The 17,761-nt window shown below is 38.4% G+C and overlaps 3 protein-coding genes across 3 annotated transcripts; 2 read left to right on the top strand and 1 right to left on the bottom strand.

Moving 5' to 3' along the window:
• The first annotated feature begins 80 nt into the window (after positions 1-80).
• On the top strand, positions 81-6,429 carry LOC140746428 (coiled-coil domain-containing protein 42 homolog). Its single transcript, XM_073078568.1, has 6 exons — positions 81-221; positions 582-783; positions 4,412-4,585; positions 5,015-5,093; positions 5,585-5,724; positions 6,163-6,429. Exons 1-6 carry the CDS (start codon positions 112-114, stop codon positions 6,427-6,429), a joined length of 972 nt encoding a protein of 323 aa, XP_072934669.1. The 5' UTR covers positions 81-111.
• On the bottom strand, positions 1,439-3,869 carry LOC140746415 (uncharacterized). Its single transcript, XM_073078551.1, has 3 exons — positions 3,436-3,869; positions 2,576-2,743; positions 1,439-2,122 (listed from the first exon to the last, which is right to left on the bottom strand). Exons 1-3 carry the CDS (start codon positions 3,676-3,678, stop codon positions 1,625-1,627), a joined length of 909 nt encoding a protein of 302 aa, XP_072934652.1. The 5' UTR covers positions 3,679-3,869; the 3' UTR covers positions 1,439-1,624.
• A 2,891-nt stretch (positions 6,430-9,320) lies between the features above and the next one.
• Or85e (Odorant receptor 85e) lies at positions 9,321-14,981 on the top strand. The gene is made up of 8 exons (XM_073077951.1): positions 9,321-9,861; positions 10,095-10,220; positions 10,588-10,805; positions 10,927-10,960; positions 11,371-11,549; positions 12,730-12,819; positions 13,632-13,793; positions 14,925-14,981. Exons 1-8 carry the CDS (start codon positions 9,375-9,377, stop codon positions 14,979-14,981), a joined length of 1,353 nt encoding a protein of 450 aa, XP_072934052.1. The 5' UTR covers positions 9,321-9,374.
• The last annotated feature ends 2,780 nt before the right edge of the window (positions 14,982-17,761 follow it).

The following is a 17,761-nucleotide window of genomic DNA, read 5'->3' on the forward strand; positions in this document are numbered from 1 at the left end:
TACTTTTTATATAGCTGTTATAAACAACTCTTGATTGAAAATCTTTCTAATAAAAATAATTTACTGCAGTTACTAATAGTACTTTTTAAATAATAAAATCTAAAAATAAAAATGAAGAAATCCTTGAAGGACCTAGCTCCTATAGCCATCCCCCATGGCCCTCCTGTGGAGTCCACCTCAGAATACTACAAGTCCTTGATGGAGAGTGCCAGTATGGTAAAGTAAGTTGAGGAACTTGATGATGATGAGGATGATTTTTTGATTATAATATAGGCTTAACAGATGAGCATGCAGTCCACGTGATAGTAAGTAGCTACTGCCGCCTATGGACATCTATAATCAGGCCCAGATAAGATTAGATTTCCTGCCGCTACTCATGAGGACTAAGCTGATACGCCTCTGAAAAGTATGCCTCCCTTACCACACACTTCAAACTCGAACACAGCAGCACTTAACACTTCTGTTATTAGGTAGAAATAGGTGTGGCGGTGCCACCTTGTACACATTATTACACGTTGATATTATTGTCTACGTACATAGAAGTCCCAACATAAACTGATTTAATTAATCAATTACCACAGAAAGTATCCAGTATGGGACGTAGCTCGTCCTACGCCCCAGGTCTTGATGGAGCAAACTCGCCGCGACCTCATGGAAGCTGATGAGAAACTTGCCCGTAAAAGGGAGGAAGAGAGAGCCAACAGGATCGTTATGGACGGCAAGTGGCAGGACTTGCGCGAAAAAGAACTGTTGCTGAAAGAATCCTTTATTAGCTTCAATAAGGTAGGTAGACTTGGCTTGGTTGTACTTTGTTTTTTTAACATCCGAGTGGTCGATCGAGCTTTATCGTATAAAACAAGAATGAGCAATCTTCTTGCCTTGGAGTTTGACCATTAAGGATATCAACAACGATGCTGTCCTTTAAAAAAAAACACAAATAAAATCTGCCCATCCACCAAAATCTGCCAGTTCAGAAGTGAGTACAATTTGCCCCCCCTGGGAAGAGGTCGGCAGAAAATTGTATTCTATACAAGAAATTTTGGCACCCCCTAAAAAAAGATTGTTGGTCTGATGTAGTCCGCCTTAACTTGGAACGATGCGACGATTTCACATTTTTTTTTATAATATAGGACTGCTACCTTATATTTATAAGGTAGCATACGAGCATGCAGTCCACCTGATGGTAAGTGGCTACTGCCACCCATGGACAATCTGAGGTCGGTCACGGCTGCGCCGTTGCCCCTAAGGACTAAGCTGGAACGCCTTGGATAAGTATGTCTCCCTTATTAGGCAGAAATAGGTGTGGCGGTGGTGCCGCAGGAGTCGAACCACAAAGGGTTCTACCACCTTCAACTACTACTAAAACAAACACGGCAGTGTAAATAAACATTTTACAATTAAGGGATATAAGGACATAACTTAAGCAAAACGCAACACAATATAATATAAACTTCTATTGAATATTATTCATGTTTATTCATTTTCAGCATAAAAAATTAACTTTACGTAATTCACTATTACATATAGAACTTTTTTCTTAAGGTGTATGTATGATTTAGTACTACCCACAGTACTTATAAAACACAAATATTGTATTCAGACTCATGAATACTATAATAAACAATTAATCAGAATTTTCCTGTTCTATATACACAGCTTGTATATCATTGCAATCCGAGTTGGGTGATGATGGTTCTGTATATGTTTGTGGCTTAGCATTACTTTTAATATTTTGTTTTTCTAGTTTAATCCTGATCCGATGGGACTGTGAATCAGGAGTAGAGACGTATCCTGATTGCTTCATTCGTGATAAAAATGTTTTAGCGTCCTGATTAAAGTTAATAGACGAAGTTGGAGAGAGTTGATCGATTTTGGCATAAAATAATATATCTCCAATTAACTTTTCTGCTATACATCGTTGTAATCTTGGCAGTTCCTTCAGCTGCATGGATATGGATCTCCCGAATGCATCAGCAGAAGTCTCTGCATATGGACTAGGGGTTGGGTGCATGACTTCCCGTGGTCTAGAGTCATCGTCATGCATGCTCAACATATGTTTGTGTAGCTCGCTTTGCCTTCTTTTGTGTATTGGGCATTTGCATTGTTTCTTTCTTTTAGGTTCCTAAAACAGGATAAATATATTTCACTAATCTGGCCTAATAGAGAACAGTACTAAATTAAATGAACAGTCAAAGGGTCTTACTTTCTTTGTAATATACATGGCAAACTAATACATGTCGCCCGAGCATAAGGTATTTTCAAAATTAAGTAATTTCTAAAATATTGCAAATTTTATATTCATTTACGTTTGAGATATTTTAGTGCATTTTAATATGATGGTCAATTATATGATTTTAGACTAAAATTATTGTGGAATCGGGACATTTAGTATTTATTATGTAACATGATATGCGTGGTCACATAATTATGTATATTGTTATATATAACGTATATTAATTTTAAAAAAAAAATCTTTATCAACAAATATCAGAATATTTTTTTAGGTGTAGCCGCTAGCCATATCTTCAATCATACGAACAAACAAACATTCACACATTGAAAAATATAAACTTACATCTTTCTCATCATGTTGACCATCATAGTCGTGGTCATCATGTTCATCTGATGATGTATCATTGCTGCCATCTCGCCTTTTGTCAATGAAGGTGAAGTATTTATAGTACCAGAGGGATGGCTTGTGGACATCCTCTGCATCTAATGCTATGGATTTGCTTCTGTCCACCTGAAATACAAAATAAAATGTTTATATTGTCTTCTCTAGCTGCTTAAGGGGAAGGGGCCGTCCGCCTTGGGCGTCTGATCCTGAGGGGCCTTCAAACACAATTGCTAAAAAAAGGTCATCAGAAGCAAACAATCTATGAAATGATTATCAGTCCGCAAAAAAGTCACAGAATAATTCTATGACACATTTGTCATTTTGTAAAATCAAATCAACTTTTTACACTGGGGCCTGATATGGAGGCCCCATTTGACTTTCCGCTGCGGGCCTTAGTCTTTGAATCTACTCTATACAATATAGGATTTTATTCATTATCAATGTATTGACAGATAAGGCATAATTCTTCTAACATTCATGCTAAGCATTCCTAATTTTCACAGATATGCAGTTACTAAAAGGTCTTTACAAAAATCAATCCCTCATTACAGGGCTGAATAAATAATGATCATTTGAATTAAAATAGTAATGTGTATGGATATATAAAATAGTAATAGGATTTAGTTTACTATTTGAGACATGATATAGGTGATAGTAATAGGAGATAACTGATGGAGTAACTACAAGTAAATCCAGCAATGTAATGTAATACTTTCTATAGGTAGGAATCTAATTTTATCTGGGATTACAGATGTGTGAGCGGCAGTAGCCACCGTGCATGCTTGTTTGCTACTCCTATATTATATAAAAAAACTTACTTTCTTCCTCTCACGCCTGTAAGCAGTTCTCATGTTCTCAATCCTTTTCCTAACGCTGTCTATCGTGGCGGTCGGTTCGAACTTTTGCCACACATCTAACATTATTTCTACGGCTTGAAGTCTCGCTTCTTTATTCGAATACATCTCATTCGCTGGGTCCCACAGACACGGCAAGTTCTTATATGCATTGATAAACTCCATTAGTACTGCTTTCTCCGTGCTAGCTCGTGGTGTTTGCGACATTTTGTTTTAACAAGCAAAAATTAGTAACGGAAAGAAAATTCGGTATCCTTGGTGGAATCTCATCACACTAGATACACTAAAAGTTTATTTTATTTCGCACTCATCATTTGTTGATAATGGAAGCATTTGATAATGATAATCTTAACATTGACATTTGACAAATCGGATCACTTGATTTGACAGTTCGTAGCTTGTTTTGACGTTTCTTTGTACATGCTACACAGGGTAAGTTCTACTTAACAACCGTAACGATTGTAACGACGTCACTGTTTGCCAAAGAGTATAGTTCCTACCTGTTTAACCGCGTCCCTCCTACATCTCCCATATAATAGTCGTTGGTCAGAGTGGACTTTCAGCTTAATGTCTACAGTGTTTTTCATTAGAGGCAAGAGAATTTAGAAGCCGAGTTCGAGGACGTTAAGTGGAATTAACGGTGTTGTAAAGTATGTTCCACTTGACGCCATGACTTGCAACAACTGACGACTGCTTTCACTGGCCCTATAGCAGAGGTTGAAAATTGTTGTACGGTAAAAGAATATTTAAAGGTGGTGTTGTTGATGGTTGAACAACCACAGTACAACCATATAATATTATATATTTATTTACATCAAAAATCAATTGGTAATGCGTGGCTATATGATACCAAATTAAAACATCTCATATTAGTGCTTTACCACATTAATTAAGCAGGAGTAAGATAGTGGCTTAACATGTTTTATCTCTTTTTAATAAGTTTATCAGAGAGAATCAAGAGAAACGCGAGCGGGCCGAGCGCAAGATGCAAGCGGACGCGGCGGCGCTGGAGCGGCGCGCGCGCGAGACGGAGGCCATGCGCGGCCGCGTGGCCGACATGGAGGAGGTCCGCGCCCTTATGGAGAAGCAAGTCCACGACTACACTATATACGAGGTACTACACCTTACTCCGATAACGCCTTAACCCGATTCGTATCGGCTCCACATTCTCGTGCTTTTCTCGCGTTCACGCGAGATTCTCGCGAGAATGTGGAGCGGGCTTTAGGGCTATATCATATTCCGATGAAATTATCTTTTTATTTCATGAAAATTTACTGACCAAGATCACGTATTTTATGTGATCACAGTAGTTATCTACCACCGAGGGCATTTGTAATCAACTCCAAACAGGATTGGAATCCTAAGTTTTTAATCCTAAGATTTATCGATGAGTTGCTACCTCTGAGAATTAGAACTCCTCGTGTAATTTTACGTTACTAAACTTATTTCGCAAAAGCACTAAAGCATTTTTATATAGCATCTTCACTTCAATATAATAATATGATGAAATCAGATTTTAGTGCCAGTTTCTTTTGGTCTTCAGGATTACCTGATGTCAGTGGTTCATCACTACTCGGAGTTTAAACAACCCCTCGATGTTTTGAACCGTTATGAAGCGTTGGGTAAATAATTTTCGTTTTAAAATTGTGATTTTTTTAAAATAAATAATTCAATTTAAGTTTTCGCCTCTTAAAATGTTTAAACATCGTATTTGATTTTTGTAACTAACTTTTTCCTAGCAATGATCCATGTATAGAATAATTGTAATCTATACATATAAATAAAATTTGACATACATGGTACATGGTACATACACCAAAATAGTATTTTTTACAATTTTCGTCTGTCTGTCTGTTTGTTCTGGCTAATCTCTGAAATGGCTGGACCAATTTTGACGGGACTTTTATTGGCAGGTAGCTGATGTAATAAGGAGTAACTTTGGCTACTTATATTTTAGAACTAGCTGTGCCGTTGTTTCTTTTTTACGCGTGTGAAACCGCGGGGCACAGCTAATTCAAATTCAAATCTCATTTTTGATTGATTCAAATATAATACATTTTGAAAGTCAACAATGGTAGTTTGTTGACCGCTGGTTCTGAATATAACTTCCCAGCTGCCGCGAAGAGCACGCTCGCCGAGCGCCAGGAGCGTGACCTGGAGATGCTGGAGGGCGCGCGGCAGGAGATTGCGGCGCTCACCGAGGAGAGGAAGCTCTTCATCATGGGGCTCAACAACACGCTGGCTGACTTGAGGGTCAGTTCTGTGTAACATTTCTGCTTAAGGAGTGGATGTTGCTGTCGTGATCTATTTTATGAGTATGAGCCTTGGCAACTAATGATATAAGGGATATGGTTTGAGTGTGGCTATTTTGTTAGACCTGTTTCTGCCTTTTAACAGCAATGTTACTAACATACACGAGCCTTTCAACTGTGATGGACTTTAGATGGGATCCTATGATTTAGATTACAGATATCTGTGACATCTATGTTGCTCCTATTCCACTTCATTTACGAGTACTTATATAAAAAAGCAGATGATGAAACTTTAAGACAGCGCTAACTTTAAGACTAGCGCAGCACAGCTTCGTCCTGTGTATGATAACACAGTCTGGCTTGCGATATTTATAAATTATCTTAAGTTATAGGAAATAAGATTGCGTCACAACAGACGATTTAATGTTATATATTTCAGTGGCGTTACGACAAAGTCCGGAACAGAGTGATAAAATGGGAGTTAGCGCTACACCGGCTGAAGGAGACGGCGGCGAAGCGGCACGTGGAGCTGTGCCACGTGCGCTCGGCGATATGGAGCCTGTACGTGAAGATCTGCAAGCAGAAGGGCCTGGCCATCGACGTGAAGAGCAACGACTTCGAGCAGCAGCTGGTGGTCATCATGCGAGCGCTGCTGGAGCTCAGGCGGATTTACAGGATCGCGCAGAGACGCTCTAGGGAAAAGTGAGTTGCATGCTTTGATGTTTTTTTTATATAATATGGGAGTAGCAGAGGAGCATGCAGTCCACCTGATGGTAATTGGCTACTGCCGCCCATGGATATATGTAATCAACCCCAGATAGGATTAGATATTCCTATCTAAGGTCGGCCACAGATGCGCCGCTACTCCTGAGGATTTTGCTAACATATGCTTTGAGAGAGATCACAGACACACCATCGCACACTTATTTCCGTAACACAACAGTTAAGTAGACACTTATGCGGGATGTTATAACTTAGTCCTCAAGCCCAAGTTTATATTGAGAACCAATATACAGGGTGAATTTTTAAAACGGGCCTTCAGGGCCAAATCCGAAACTATAAGGATTAGCGAAAAATGCTGAAAGGAGTTACGAGGCCGATTTTGATAAAAACTAAAACTGCATCATTAGTTTTTTAAAATATTTTTTTCCTTAGCCGGGAATCGAACGAGTTCATTTTGAAAAAATGACACCTCTATATTATTCCACTATCTGATAGTGTCGCTTATAAGGATCAAATTCTAGGAAGTAATGTTATGTGACAAATTAAAGGAAAAGCAAAATTTTGAAGAAAATACGTATTTTTCCATACATTGGCATACTAATCCTTAAGCATTATACATAACATATGATTTATGTATAATTCTTTAGAAACAGACATAAGTCATACCATTGAAGAATTTGTTGGTTAATCAACTAATTATTCGATGTTATGACTATGACATACGGCTTAGTATGAGAAAGTAATAGTTTGGCAAATAAGTAACCGCCGTTTTTGGGATTTATTTTTTAATGAAAATAGATAACTGATTAAATAGTAAATTCTTATTGTTTGTTGTTTATCAACTTCGTTTCAACGTTAAATATGATTTTCTATATCTCTTTTTTAGTAATCACTCGGATTTGACTCTAAAAAGTAATTCTCGCAAATTGTCAACTTTACATCTGTATTAAACGAAACTCCGCCCATAGCAAGTAAATCTATTTTAATGGTCCTAAAAATAACCTTAGCTAAGTCGGGCATAAAAATATAAATTATTGGGAAACAAAACGTCCATTTCGAATGATTAGAAACATTGAGCCAAAAAAAAAGTTAATACACGAAATGTTTAAATTGATGAATGGCGGAAACTTTACTGCCAAATGTATATAAAAAAATATGTATTTTCTTTAAATTGAGGCTTTTCCTTTAGTTTGTCATTTATCATTACTTTCCAGATTTTGATCCTTATAAGCAACACTATCAGATAGTGGAATAATATAGAAAGTGCATTTTTTTTTCAAAATGAACTCGTTCGATTCCCGGCTAGGGAAAACGTTATTTTAAAAAAGTAATGATGCAGTTTTAGTTTTTATCAAAATCGGCCTCGTAACTCCTTTCAGCATTTTTCGCTAATCCTTATCGTTTCGGATTTGGACCTGAAGGCCCGTTTTAAAAATTTACCCTGTATACTACATGACTATTGAACGTATGCGATATGAAATTGTATGTTAATTATTGCTTCGGGCTTGCTATTAAGTCTACTCTAATTTATATTTCATAATCTATATTTTAAATACTAATTGTTATCAATTTATTTTTAGAGATGCTGAGTCTATGATGACATCATAATTGCTGTATCTTCAAACTTCTGTGGTTGACTGTTAAAATTAAAATTTATTTCTGTCCTTCATTGAAATATAATTCTTTAATATACAGTTTTAAGTTTTTTATTGTATATGATCCGGAATAAACATATTTGGATTTTGAAAGTTGCTTTTTGGTTTAAAGCATATCGTGAGCGAGAAACACTTACTTATATGATGTTTTACAATTTAAAACAGTACTGAGGTTTGAAACTCAAGGAAACAACCTATTTGCGATTCGTACGCTTGCAACGTCCGTCTCTGTCCGCTACCGAAGTAGAACTGACTGACTCGAGTCGACCGACGGGTTCCAAAAGTTTCAATCTCACATTTATTACACAAACGGCGGGTAGTAGTACACTGCAGGTGACGCGAAGATAGAATGATTGTAAAAAATCATGTAAATAAGATAAGGTTACAAACTTAAAACGGACAAACAGCCATCGTTTAATTTTAATTGTATCCCACAAATTAAACGAGGCTCTAATTTATCATATTTCTATAAATCATGCAGTTGCGGACAGCAGCTAGGTAATTATTTTATATATTATTAATAAAACTTTGCTCAAACTTTACAACTTGGATTAACTTAAACGAAGAAACTACGAATTGTCTTCATAATTAATCGGAATAATTAGTTCGTGCACGGATCGGCGAAGTTTTAAAGTAGAAAGAGTTAATTGAGCTTATTTACGAAGTCTGTCTAAGGTTCAATTTACAGTACTTAGTTTTTTAGTAGGTACCTTAATCTTATCAAGAAAAATTACAAACTAAATATGACATATATAAAAGATTTAACCTTATATTTTTTTTAAAACATCTTATGTTATATTTACACGCTTTATATTAGCTTCACTTGTATGTTTGTCAGTGAGTAACTCCGTTTTTCAGTAGAAAGAGATCAACATACATCCTTATCTTAACCTGCATGTATGAAAGAATGAAATAGAATATCGAAAGCTTTTTAGTTGATTTTATCATAAAAGCGTGTTTTTTAGTTTTTTGAACTATATTTATTTAAGTCAACGTTTTGTGATATGAATATCAAACATATTTTTCTAGAAACATTTTGTCTGTATTTCTATCTACTGTCTGGTTTTTTTTGAACAAAAAAATAAAGCATACAGCTTATAGTAAAAACTTTGTACGTAGTGTAATGAGTAGGTATGTGAATACACCCTTACATTGCTAATAGTAAGGAATAAAACTTAAATAGGAAAGCTTATAATGTATTAAGAGCAGGCTATCAAAAGGGACGACCACTTTACAATTGAAACACACTGAATTATCTAAACTGAGTGTATACATGATGTCGAAATTAAATGACGATACTAACGAGACTCAAGTCTACAATTTCATGCATTTCTTAGAGATGCCACTTAAAATAGTCGGCTGTTGGGATTGGTATGAGAAGCCGAGGAATAATTACCACGTTTTTGTCAACAATACTTACTTGAGCATGGTTCTTTTCATCCTCGCCAACTTACTATTGTCCCTGATCGTTCATTTATACACTGAATGGGTGGATACCATGTCTAGTTTGGACAAGATGGCCGATGGTCTCCCGTTGCTCACCTCTGTTGCGATCGTCGCTTACTTTTCCCTTTATAAGCAGGAGCTTTACGATTTAATACGGTTCATGAACGAGAACTTCAAGTGCCGGTCAGCCAGAGGTCTCACAAACACGACGATGTTGAGGAGTTACCGCATCGCGCGCAATTTTGCGTACTTCTACACAGCTTGCACGGTCTTCAGTGTCACTATGTATGTGTTTCTACCAGTGCTGGCACATTGTAAGTATCTATTTATTTTCATCACTGTTTCTTATCTTTTGAATTTTTAAATGATCATTTTGTGTTTAGATTGCAGTGGAACTACCTTTCTCATTTTTGCCATGAAGAAGGCGGTTGTGTCAAAATATCGCTATTATTTACCTTTGGTTAAAATATCAATACCAATAAAAATAAAAATGATGACCGTAATACACCTGAATCGAAATATTGGTAATACTTGAGTTTTTTTGCAGTGTGGACGAAGCAGCCATTGCAGCCGTGGATTTACTTGGACGTCACTCGCACACCTTTCATAGTCATAGTGTTCCTCCGTCAGTGCATAGCGCAAGCCTTCGTAGCCCTTGCTTTAGGACAACTAGGTAATGGTAATATAAATAAATAGAATTGAATTCTTTTTATATAAGAAGCAAACACAAAAATTCCTAGGATAGATTTTGAAACTTCTGAAAGTTGCCAAAAATGGACATCCAAAATAAAACGTGAAACACGTCGCAGACAATACCTACTTTGGATAGCCCTTTTAGGGCTGGTACACAATCATGTTATTTACAGTACTTAAATTAATTACAATAAAATTGCCTCTTTGCCGCCACTTAAATCTGCCACCCTGGAGTTTGGAACACTAAATCTATTGGTAAATCCACAAGTAGACCTATGTAGATACTGCAAATTGCACATGAACATAAAAAGGACGACATTAATAAATTATATTTTGTTCTTATCCAGGTGTATTTTTCGCGGCAAACTCCATCCTATTATGCGGACAGCTGGACCTCCTCTGCTGCAGCCTGCGCAACTCGCGCTACACCGCGCTGCTGCAGCAGGGGGTGTGCCACCGCGCGCTGGTCGCGCAGGACTACGGCATACAGGAGGACGAGAAACACAACCACTTGTATAACCACGCGCAGATGGTCGACTCTGAGTATCATTATGACACAAAAGTTGTTAGTTGTTTAATTTTTTCGACCTTAGATATGAGCTTAAAAGATGCCTTCTAATTTTCTTTAACATTGTGTGGAAACGTCAAATACATATGTAGATTTATTAAAACCTATTGTTTTTCAGATGAAAACTTCTATGAACAAGAGGATGAAATTTGGTAATATTTTCCTAGTTTTAGTATTTGTAACATAAGTACTTAGACATTTTTCTGGTAACAATTTATTCTTCATCTGTCTTCAGGGCTTTTTCAACAGACGTTTTTTATTTAGATACATTGTCTGTTTGATTTTCTTATGCGGGAGGCCTTTTATGTAGATACCGTAAAGAAATACGTTGATACACATTTTACAAGCTTGTATTTAACTTCCAATGTGTATATTGTATATGTTAGTTTAGGTCAATCTTGTAAATGTTAGGTTTGAGGTTTTTACGTATTGTATTTTTTTCGGTCGAACACAACTATAAGCATATACTCCGTAGTAACTCATTTCTATATTCAGAGCGGACTACAAGTTTGACGCGGACTCTACACGTCTTTCAACGTGTGAGATTTAACAAATTCTCCAGATATATACAGCGCTTCGTACGACCCAGCAACGGAGGCAGCTCTGCGTGACTGCGCGCGTGTGCTGCAGGCCGTGTACGCGTACCAGCAGCGCTTCGAGCGCTTCGTGTCGCCGCTGCTCGTGCTGCGCGTCGTGCAGGTCACGCTCTACCTCTGCACGCTGCTCTATGCTGCCACGCTGGTGAGCTCAGTCTACACGTACCAGCAGCGCTTCGAGCGCTTCGTGTCGCCGCTGCTCGTGCTGCGCGTCGTGCAGGTCACGCTCTACCTCTGCACGCTGCTCTATGCTGCCACGCTGGTGAGCTCAGTCTACACGTACCAGCAGCGCTTCGAGCGCTTCGTGTCGCCGCTGCTCGTGCTGCGCGTCGTGCAGGTCACGCTCTACCTCTGCACGCTGCTCTATGCTGCCACGCTGGTGAGCTCAGTCTACACGTACCAGCAGCGCTTCGAGCGCTTCGTGTCGCCGCTGCTCGTGCTGCGCGTCGTGCAGGTCACGCTCTACCTCTGCACGCTGCTCTATGCTGCCACGCTGGTGAGCTCAGTCTACACGTACCAGCAGCGCTTCGAGCGCTTCGTGTCGCCGCTGCTCGTGCTGCGCGTCGTGCAGGTCACGCTCTACCTCTGCACGCTGCTCTATGCTGCCACGCTGGTGAGCTCAGTCTACACGTACCAGCAGCGCTTCGAGCGCTTCGTGTCGCCGCTGCTCGTGCTGCGCGTCGTGCAGGTCACGCTCTACCTCTGCACGCTGCTCTATGCTGCCACGCTGGTGAGCTCAGTCTACACGTACCAGCAGCGCTTCGAGCGCTTCGTGTCGCCGCTGCTCGTGCTGCGCGTCGTGCAGGTCACGCTCTACCTCTGCACGCTGCTCTATGCTGCCACGTTGGTAAGCCTTCGGACCTTGAAGCTGAAAGTACTTGACAACCCAAAATGTTCAAATGTATCATAATGTCTCGTTAGCTGAAGCTGTTAACTTTTGGTAGCACCCTTGCTTATAAGTATGAAAATGATTCAGTCTTTTCCTTGAAAACTGTAAAAGAGAAGAAGAAGCCTCAAGACCGGAATTCCGTTCCTTTAGGGTCAAAAGACCTCATTTAACCTATTGATAATTGGCAGAATTATGTGAAATATTGAGACCTAAATAATCTTAAAAATATTAAACAAGGATTAGCTATTGTAAAATATGAAGACCACTATTTAATTGCTTGACGCAAGTTTACATCTAACTTAGGTCATTAGAAGTAGAACATTGGTCCTTGTATTCTGTAGAGTGTAAACTGATGGACTATTTAGAGATTTTAGAGCTAACAAGCCGACAGTAAAAGATGTTTCTAAGAAAATGTGAAATTGTTTCTTTTTTACAGAAATTCGACATGATAACTGTGGAATATTTGGGTGCCGTTGCCTTGGATATATTTGTATATTGTTATTTCGGCAATCAAATTATTTGCCAAGTAAGTATTTAGATACTTACGTATTTACGTGAATTGTTACGTAAAATAATCAAGCACCCTATATTATATTTTATGTTTATTATTATTATGGATAATTTCAATACATATTGAAAGTGTATGTCACGAAAGGAATATGACATGTAAGGTAGGTTACTTAAGAACGCGATAAAATAGCAAATGTTTATAAACTGAAGGAAGTTTGTGGTTCGACTCCGGCGGCAACACCACCACACCTATTTCTGCCTTATATCAGCAGTTTAACGCTGCTGTGTTCTGGTTTGAAGGGTGTGGTAAGAGCGACATACTTTTCAGAGGCGTTCCAGCTTAGTCCTCAGGAGTAGTGGTGCATCTGTGGATGATCTCAGGTAGGAATATCTAATCATATCTGGGGTTGATTACAGATGTTGATGGGCGGTAGTAGCCACTTACGATCAGGTGGACTGCAAGCTTGTTTGCAATTGCTTCTTCTTTTTCTTCAGGTGCCTCTTTACTACTGAAGGTTGGCCGTTCGTTTCCTGAACCTCTCTCTGTCCATGGTCATGCCTGTTCACTCCCTGATGTTTCTCAGCCACGACTTTTTCCGGCGTCTAATAATCCTTGCAACTCCTATATAATAAAAAAGCTGTCAAAGATACGCGGAAACACGGATTAACGGGCGTGTTTATAAAAAGAGCTATCAACGTAACGTGGATATACTTTTTATTTATTTATTAACAACTTACATCTAACATTACAGGAAAAAAACTAATGCGTTAGTGTAGCTTAAAACGAACAACAAACAACTTTATCAGAAGATGTCGATTGTGTGTCAGGCGGAGCGCGTGGCGACGGCGGCGTACCAGAGCGCGTGGGCGGCGGCGGCGCGCGGGCCGCGGCGCGCGCTGCTGGCGCTGCAGCGCGCCGCCGCCGCGCGCCGCGCGCTCGCCGTGCGCGCCGGACGCTTCCTGCCCATGGACCTGCACACCTTCGTCGTGGTGAGTGTTCGGATTTGCACAATCGAACAGATCAGCGTGTACGCGTTTTTGCATAATTGCAATTGACGCGCAATCGCTTTTCTTAAATTAGTTTTATTAATATAACTTAATATGTAATCAGCAGCCACTACTGCAGCGCGTATTCTATACCATTACTAAAACCATTCAGTCGTTATTAGAATAAAAAGCAGTTAACCAGTAAAAGTTTGTCCGTTACTATCAACCAACCATACTAGAAACAAGAACCGTTCTTCAGTAAGTGTGTTAAGATAGAGTCCACGCCAACCTTCTAGTCCGCTCTGAATATGAAAATGAGTCGCGTCGTAACAGCAAATTATAGATAACACGTGCGCAGGACCCCCTCGGGACCTCCGCTGCCCGCTTTCGGGCATCGCTCGGGCATCATAGCTACATTAGTGTCCCTAACGGTTGCTAAGGACACTTGTAGTTGTGTTCAACCGCATGCCTCTGACTACACCTCCGCGCAACAACTTTAGAACGGGCTAAAAGTTTGGCGCGGTCTATCTATACCTACCTAAGCTTTTGAACGGCTAGTCTAGCGTCAGTTATAAATACTCATTTAGGTTAATCGTGCGCACTGTAAGCTTCCTGCCCATGGATTTAGACATCTTTGTCGTCGTGAGTAATGTCATGTAACTTTAATAAAACTAAGTTACAAGTTGCGTCCGTGGAGCATTCTAGCAATGAGACGCCTTCTACTGTGCTCTTTGTGCTTCATCCTTTTGGTCATTTAATTTCGGAGGCAATATCGCCACATCTGTTTCTATCTTATAACAGCAGTGTACTTAAGGAACTGTAAAGTATATATTTGCCTGATATGGCCTGCGTAATCAACGATAAGCTTTTGAACAGCTCAAGTGTAGAGGAACACTTGGTGAGCGGTTTTCAGTCATTCAATATGCGAAAGTTCCAAATTGTCTCTTCTAAATTATTAATTTAGATACTTCTGAATCTAAATGTTCAAAGATCGAAATGACAAATTTTATTTTTTCTGGTTTGAATCTAAACAGGTGTGTGTAATATAAGTGTAGAAAACGTATATATAGAAAGGGTAAAAGTACATGTTGTAGTGCAAATTCCCGTTATAATTATGCATTTGTTATGTTTCAGATAATCAAGACATCGTTCTCCTACTACACTTTACTGGTTAGCGTCAATGAAAAATGAATAATATCGTGTTATTTTATTTCAATATTGTGTTCTTACTTTATCTTAAATTTATAAAATCTTGTCTTGTCTACGTTTCAATGTCCGAGATAAAAGAGCACCAAACTGTATAAGTAAACGACAATTTCGCGTCAGTCATAATTTGACAGCGCACCCGAGCACACAACATGGTAGATCAACATAATATGTAGCAGAAACAATAAAACATCAAAACATATTCAGAAAGTATTTTATTTACGAAATTAATATACAATTCTCTTGTTCATACAATTAATGAATCATTGATTCGTGTTGGCGGGCAGCCACTGTACGCGGTTCAGTCTAGTATAGCAGCAACTAAATATAAGGTCGCCCCAGCGCTCTTCGCACTTTCATTATTGGTAACACTATCGGTGGAAAACTCGAATGCGCGGACTCCGATCGGTTCACGGTAAAGCGAGGCAATGGTTAACCGTTACCCGTTATTTATAATCAATCTATCCATTGTTTTCCCACCAAAGATCAACAATTGACAATTTCTTCATACTGGACATTGTCGAATTACAATCTTTGATAGGTGAAAATTGGATAGATTGGTTATCAATAACGGGCGTAACTGCAAAATTACCTTTTCAAAACCTTTTCAAAATGTAATAACATTTAGTTAAACTGACAAATTGCCATATTTTGGAAAGAACCGTCTATATGGGACAGTTATTAATAAATTATATTTTTAAAATGTGACGTCATCAATCAATCCTGATTTCCCCCTCTCTCCTACATCTAATGTAACAAACATTTGAACGCGTTTTTCCTCCAAAATTTGTGACAACAATGATTATTATTACTCGGATCATTTACATGTTATACAAACTTCATCGCATTTTCATAACTAAAAAATCACAATATTTCAATATACAATAACTAATATTAGATGATTAACAATTTTATAAAAAAAACTTAAAGCTACATGAACATAAGACTTACAAATCCGTCCTTACTGTCCGATATAATATCGGATCGGATGATTAAACACTCGCTTTACCATCGCACCCGATATGTCGTCCGCGTTATGCAAACAAAAACTCACAGATACACAGCGGGCCGCATAGAAGATACTTAGAATATAGAAAATATAAAGAGCCAATTCTCAACTAAACCGTTATCAACTGTCCAACATTATGTACCAAAGATCGAAAAAGGACAATGTATCGTCCGTTATTATTAATCGATCCATCCAACGTTTTGACCACAATAGATCGACTTTCCACAATTTCTCATCAAACTAGAAATTGCAAAATTTCGATCTTTCGTAGGTAACAATGGCTAGATTGATTATTAAAAACAGGCGAATGACGAAATTGTCAAACATCGATCTTGGTTAAAATTCGATAGATACATTATTAATAACGGATTTAAATGTACCGACACGACTACGTGGAAATGGCGACACGATCATAATTATTTTTAACAATATGTTTGTTTGACCGCGATTTTCCCAAAAATGACTAATCCAATTTGTATGGGGTTTTGGTTATTCAATACATTTTCCATATTCAAAGCGTAAGACATAAACATCGCACATAAGCACACTACATCATGTCATTATCATTAACATTCGTCCATCCACTGGCGGACGGCGATTTCATTATTTTTCCTTTCAAAAAAATCCTTTATTCCGCCTCCAACGGCTAGGCTCTCATTATTTACGCTTACTACTTATTAATAATGATTTATGTTTAGTTATCATTAACTTCCAATATTATGGATACATATCCTCAATGTCATTAATTTAAATTATTGTGTACGTATTGCGGTCGCGACGTTCGTTGATACAATTTTGATGTAACGATGACGATGCACTAGCAAACTAAGGCTGACTACGCACTAGCCGATCCGATATCGGAATTACTGTCCGGTAAACTTTAATAAGTGCGTTTCTCATTTCCCAAACACGTTCTCATCGCTTCTAATCCGAAGTCGAATCATAAGTGAATTTGCCGTATCTGACAACAATTTTTTATCGCTTCTGGATTTAATCCGATATCGGATCGTAATAAATTGTGTGTATTGGACAAAATCGTTAGTCGTTTCGATCTGCTCGCCGGATCGTACCAAAACTGTATCAATCGTCGCCGTTTCCGCGTATAAAATTAATAATTCTCGGATAATGAGTACACCACTCCCGACACGAACACACAACGTCACCACCACTCACACACTCACCCGGGGACCCCTACGATTGAAGCAACTGTACCTACGGCTTGTTTGTGAAATATATGCATTATAACATGACTATAAAATAACGTCATACAAAAATATTAAATCATATTTTCATATTAAAAATTGTTACATAACATTGAGGTCAATCTCAATCGAACTATCAAAATTGGGCAGTTTTCTTTCCTATGAATCCTAATGCAATACAAAAATCTTTTTACAAGATAATATTTTATATTACAGAAGCGCTTTCCACGTATTTTTCAATGGTTACATTTCAGTGAAAATTTTCGGTCTACAAAAGAATTAAATTTTTGTACACATTTTTTTTTGAGGGCAAACATTTGATCAAAACACATTTTCCCAACGCGATTACCAATTTTCGCATCCCTTATTTTACAGTCAGGTTATAACAACAATGTTGGCAACATATACTGTTGGACAACATCAAATTCCACGCCGTTCCACAATCACTATCTAATCCGAAACGTCTTAAAGTGAAGCTCGCTACCGCCAAACGTTTGTCCAGCAATCGTCCAACATTGGAGCAAATGTTCGCCTTTAAAACGCATCACAAACAT

The sequence above is a fragment of the Epargyreus clarus genome, unplaced genomic scaffold, assembly GCF_041222505.1.
Source record: "Epargyreus clarus isolate Ecla_fem2 unplaced genomic scaffold, WU_Ecla_fem_2.2 ptg000012l, whole genome shotgun sequence".
NCBI classification, from domain to species: domain Eukaryota; kingdom Metazoa; phylum Arthropoda; class Insecta; order Lepidoptera; family Hesperiidae; genus Epargyreus; species Epargyreus clarus.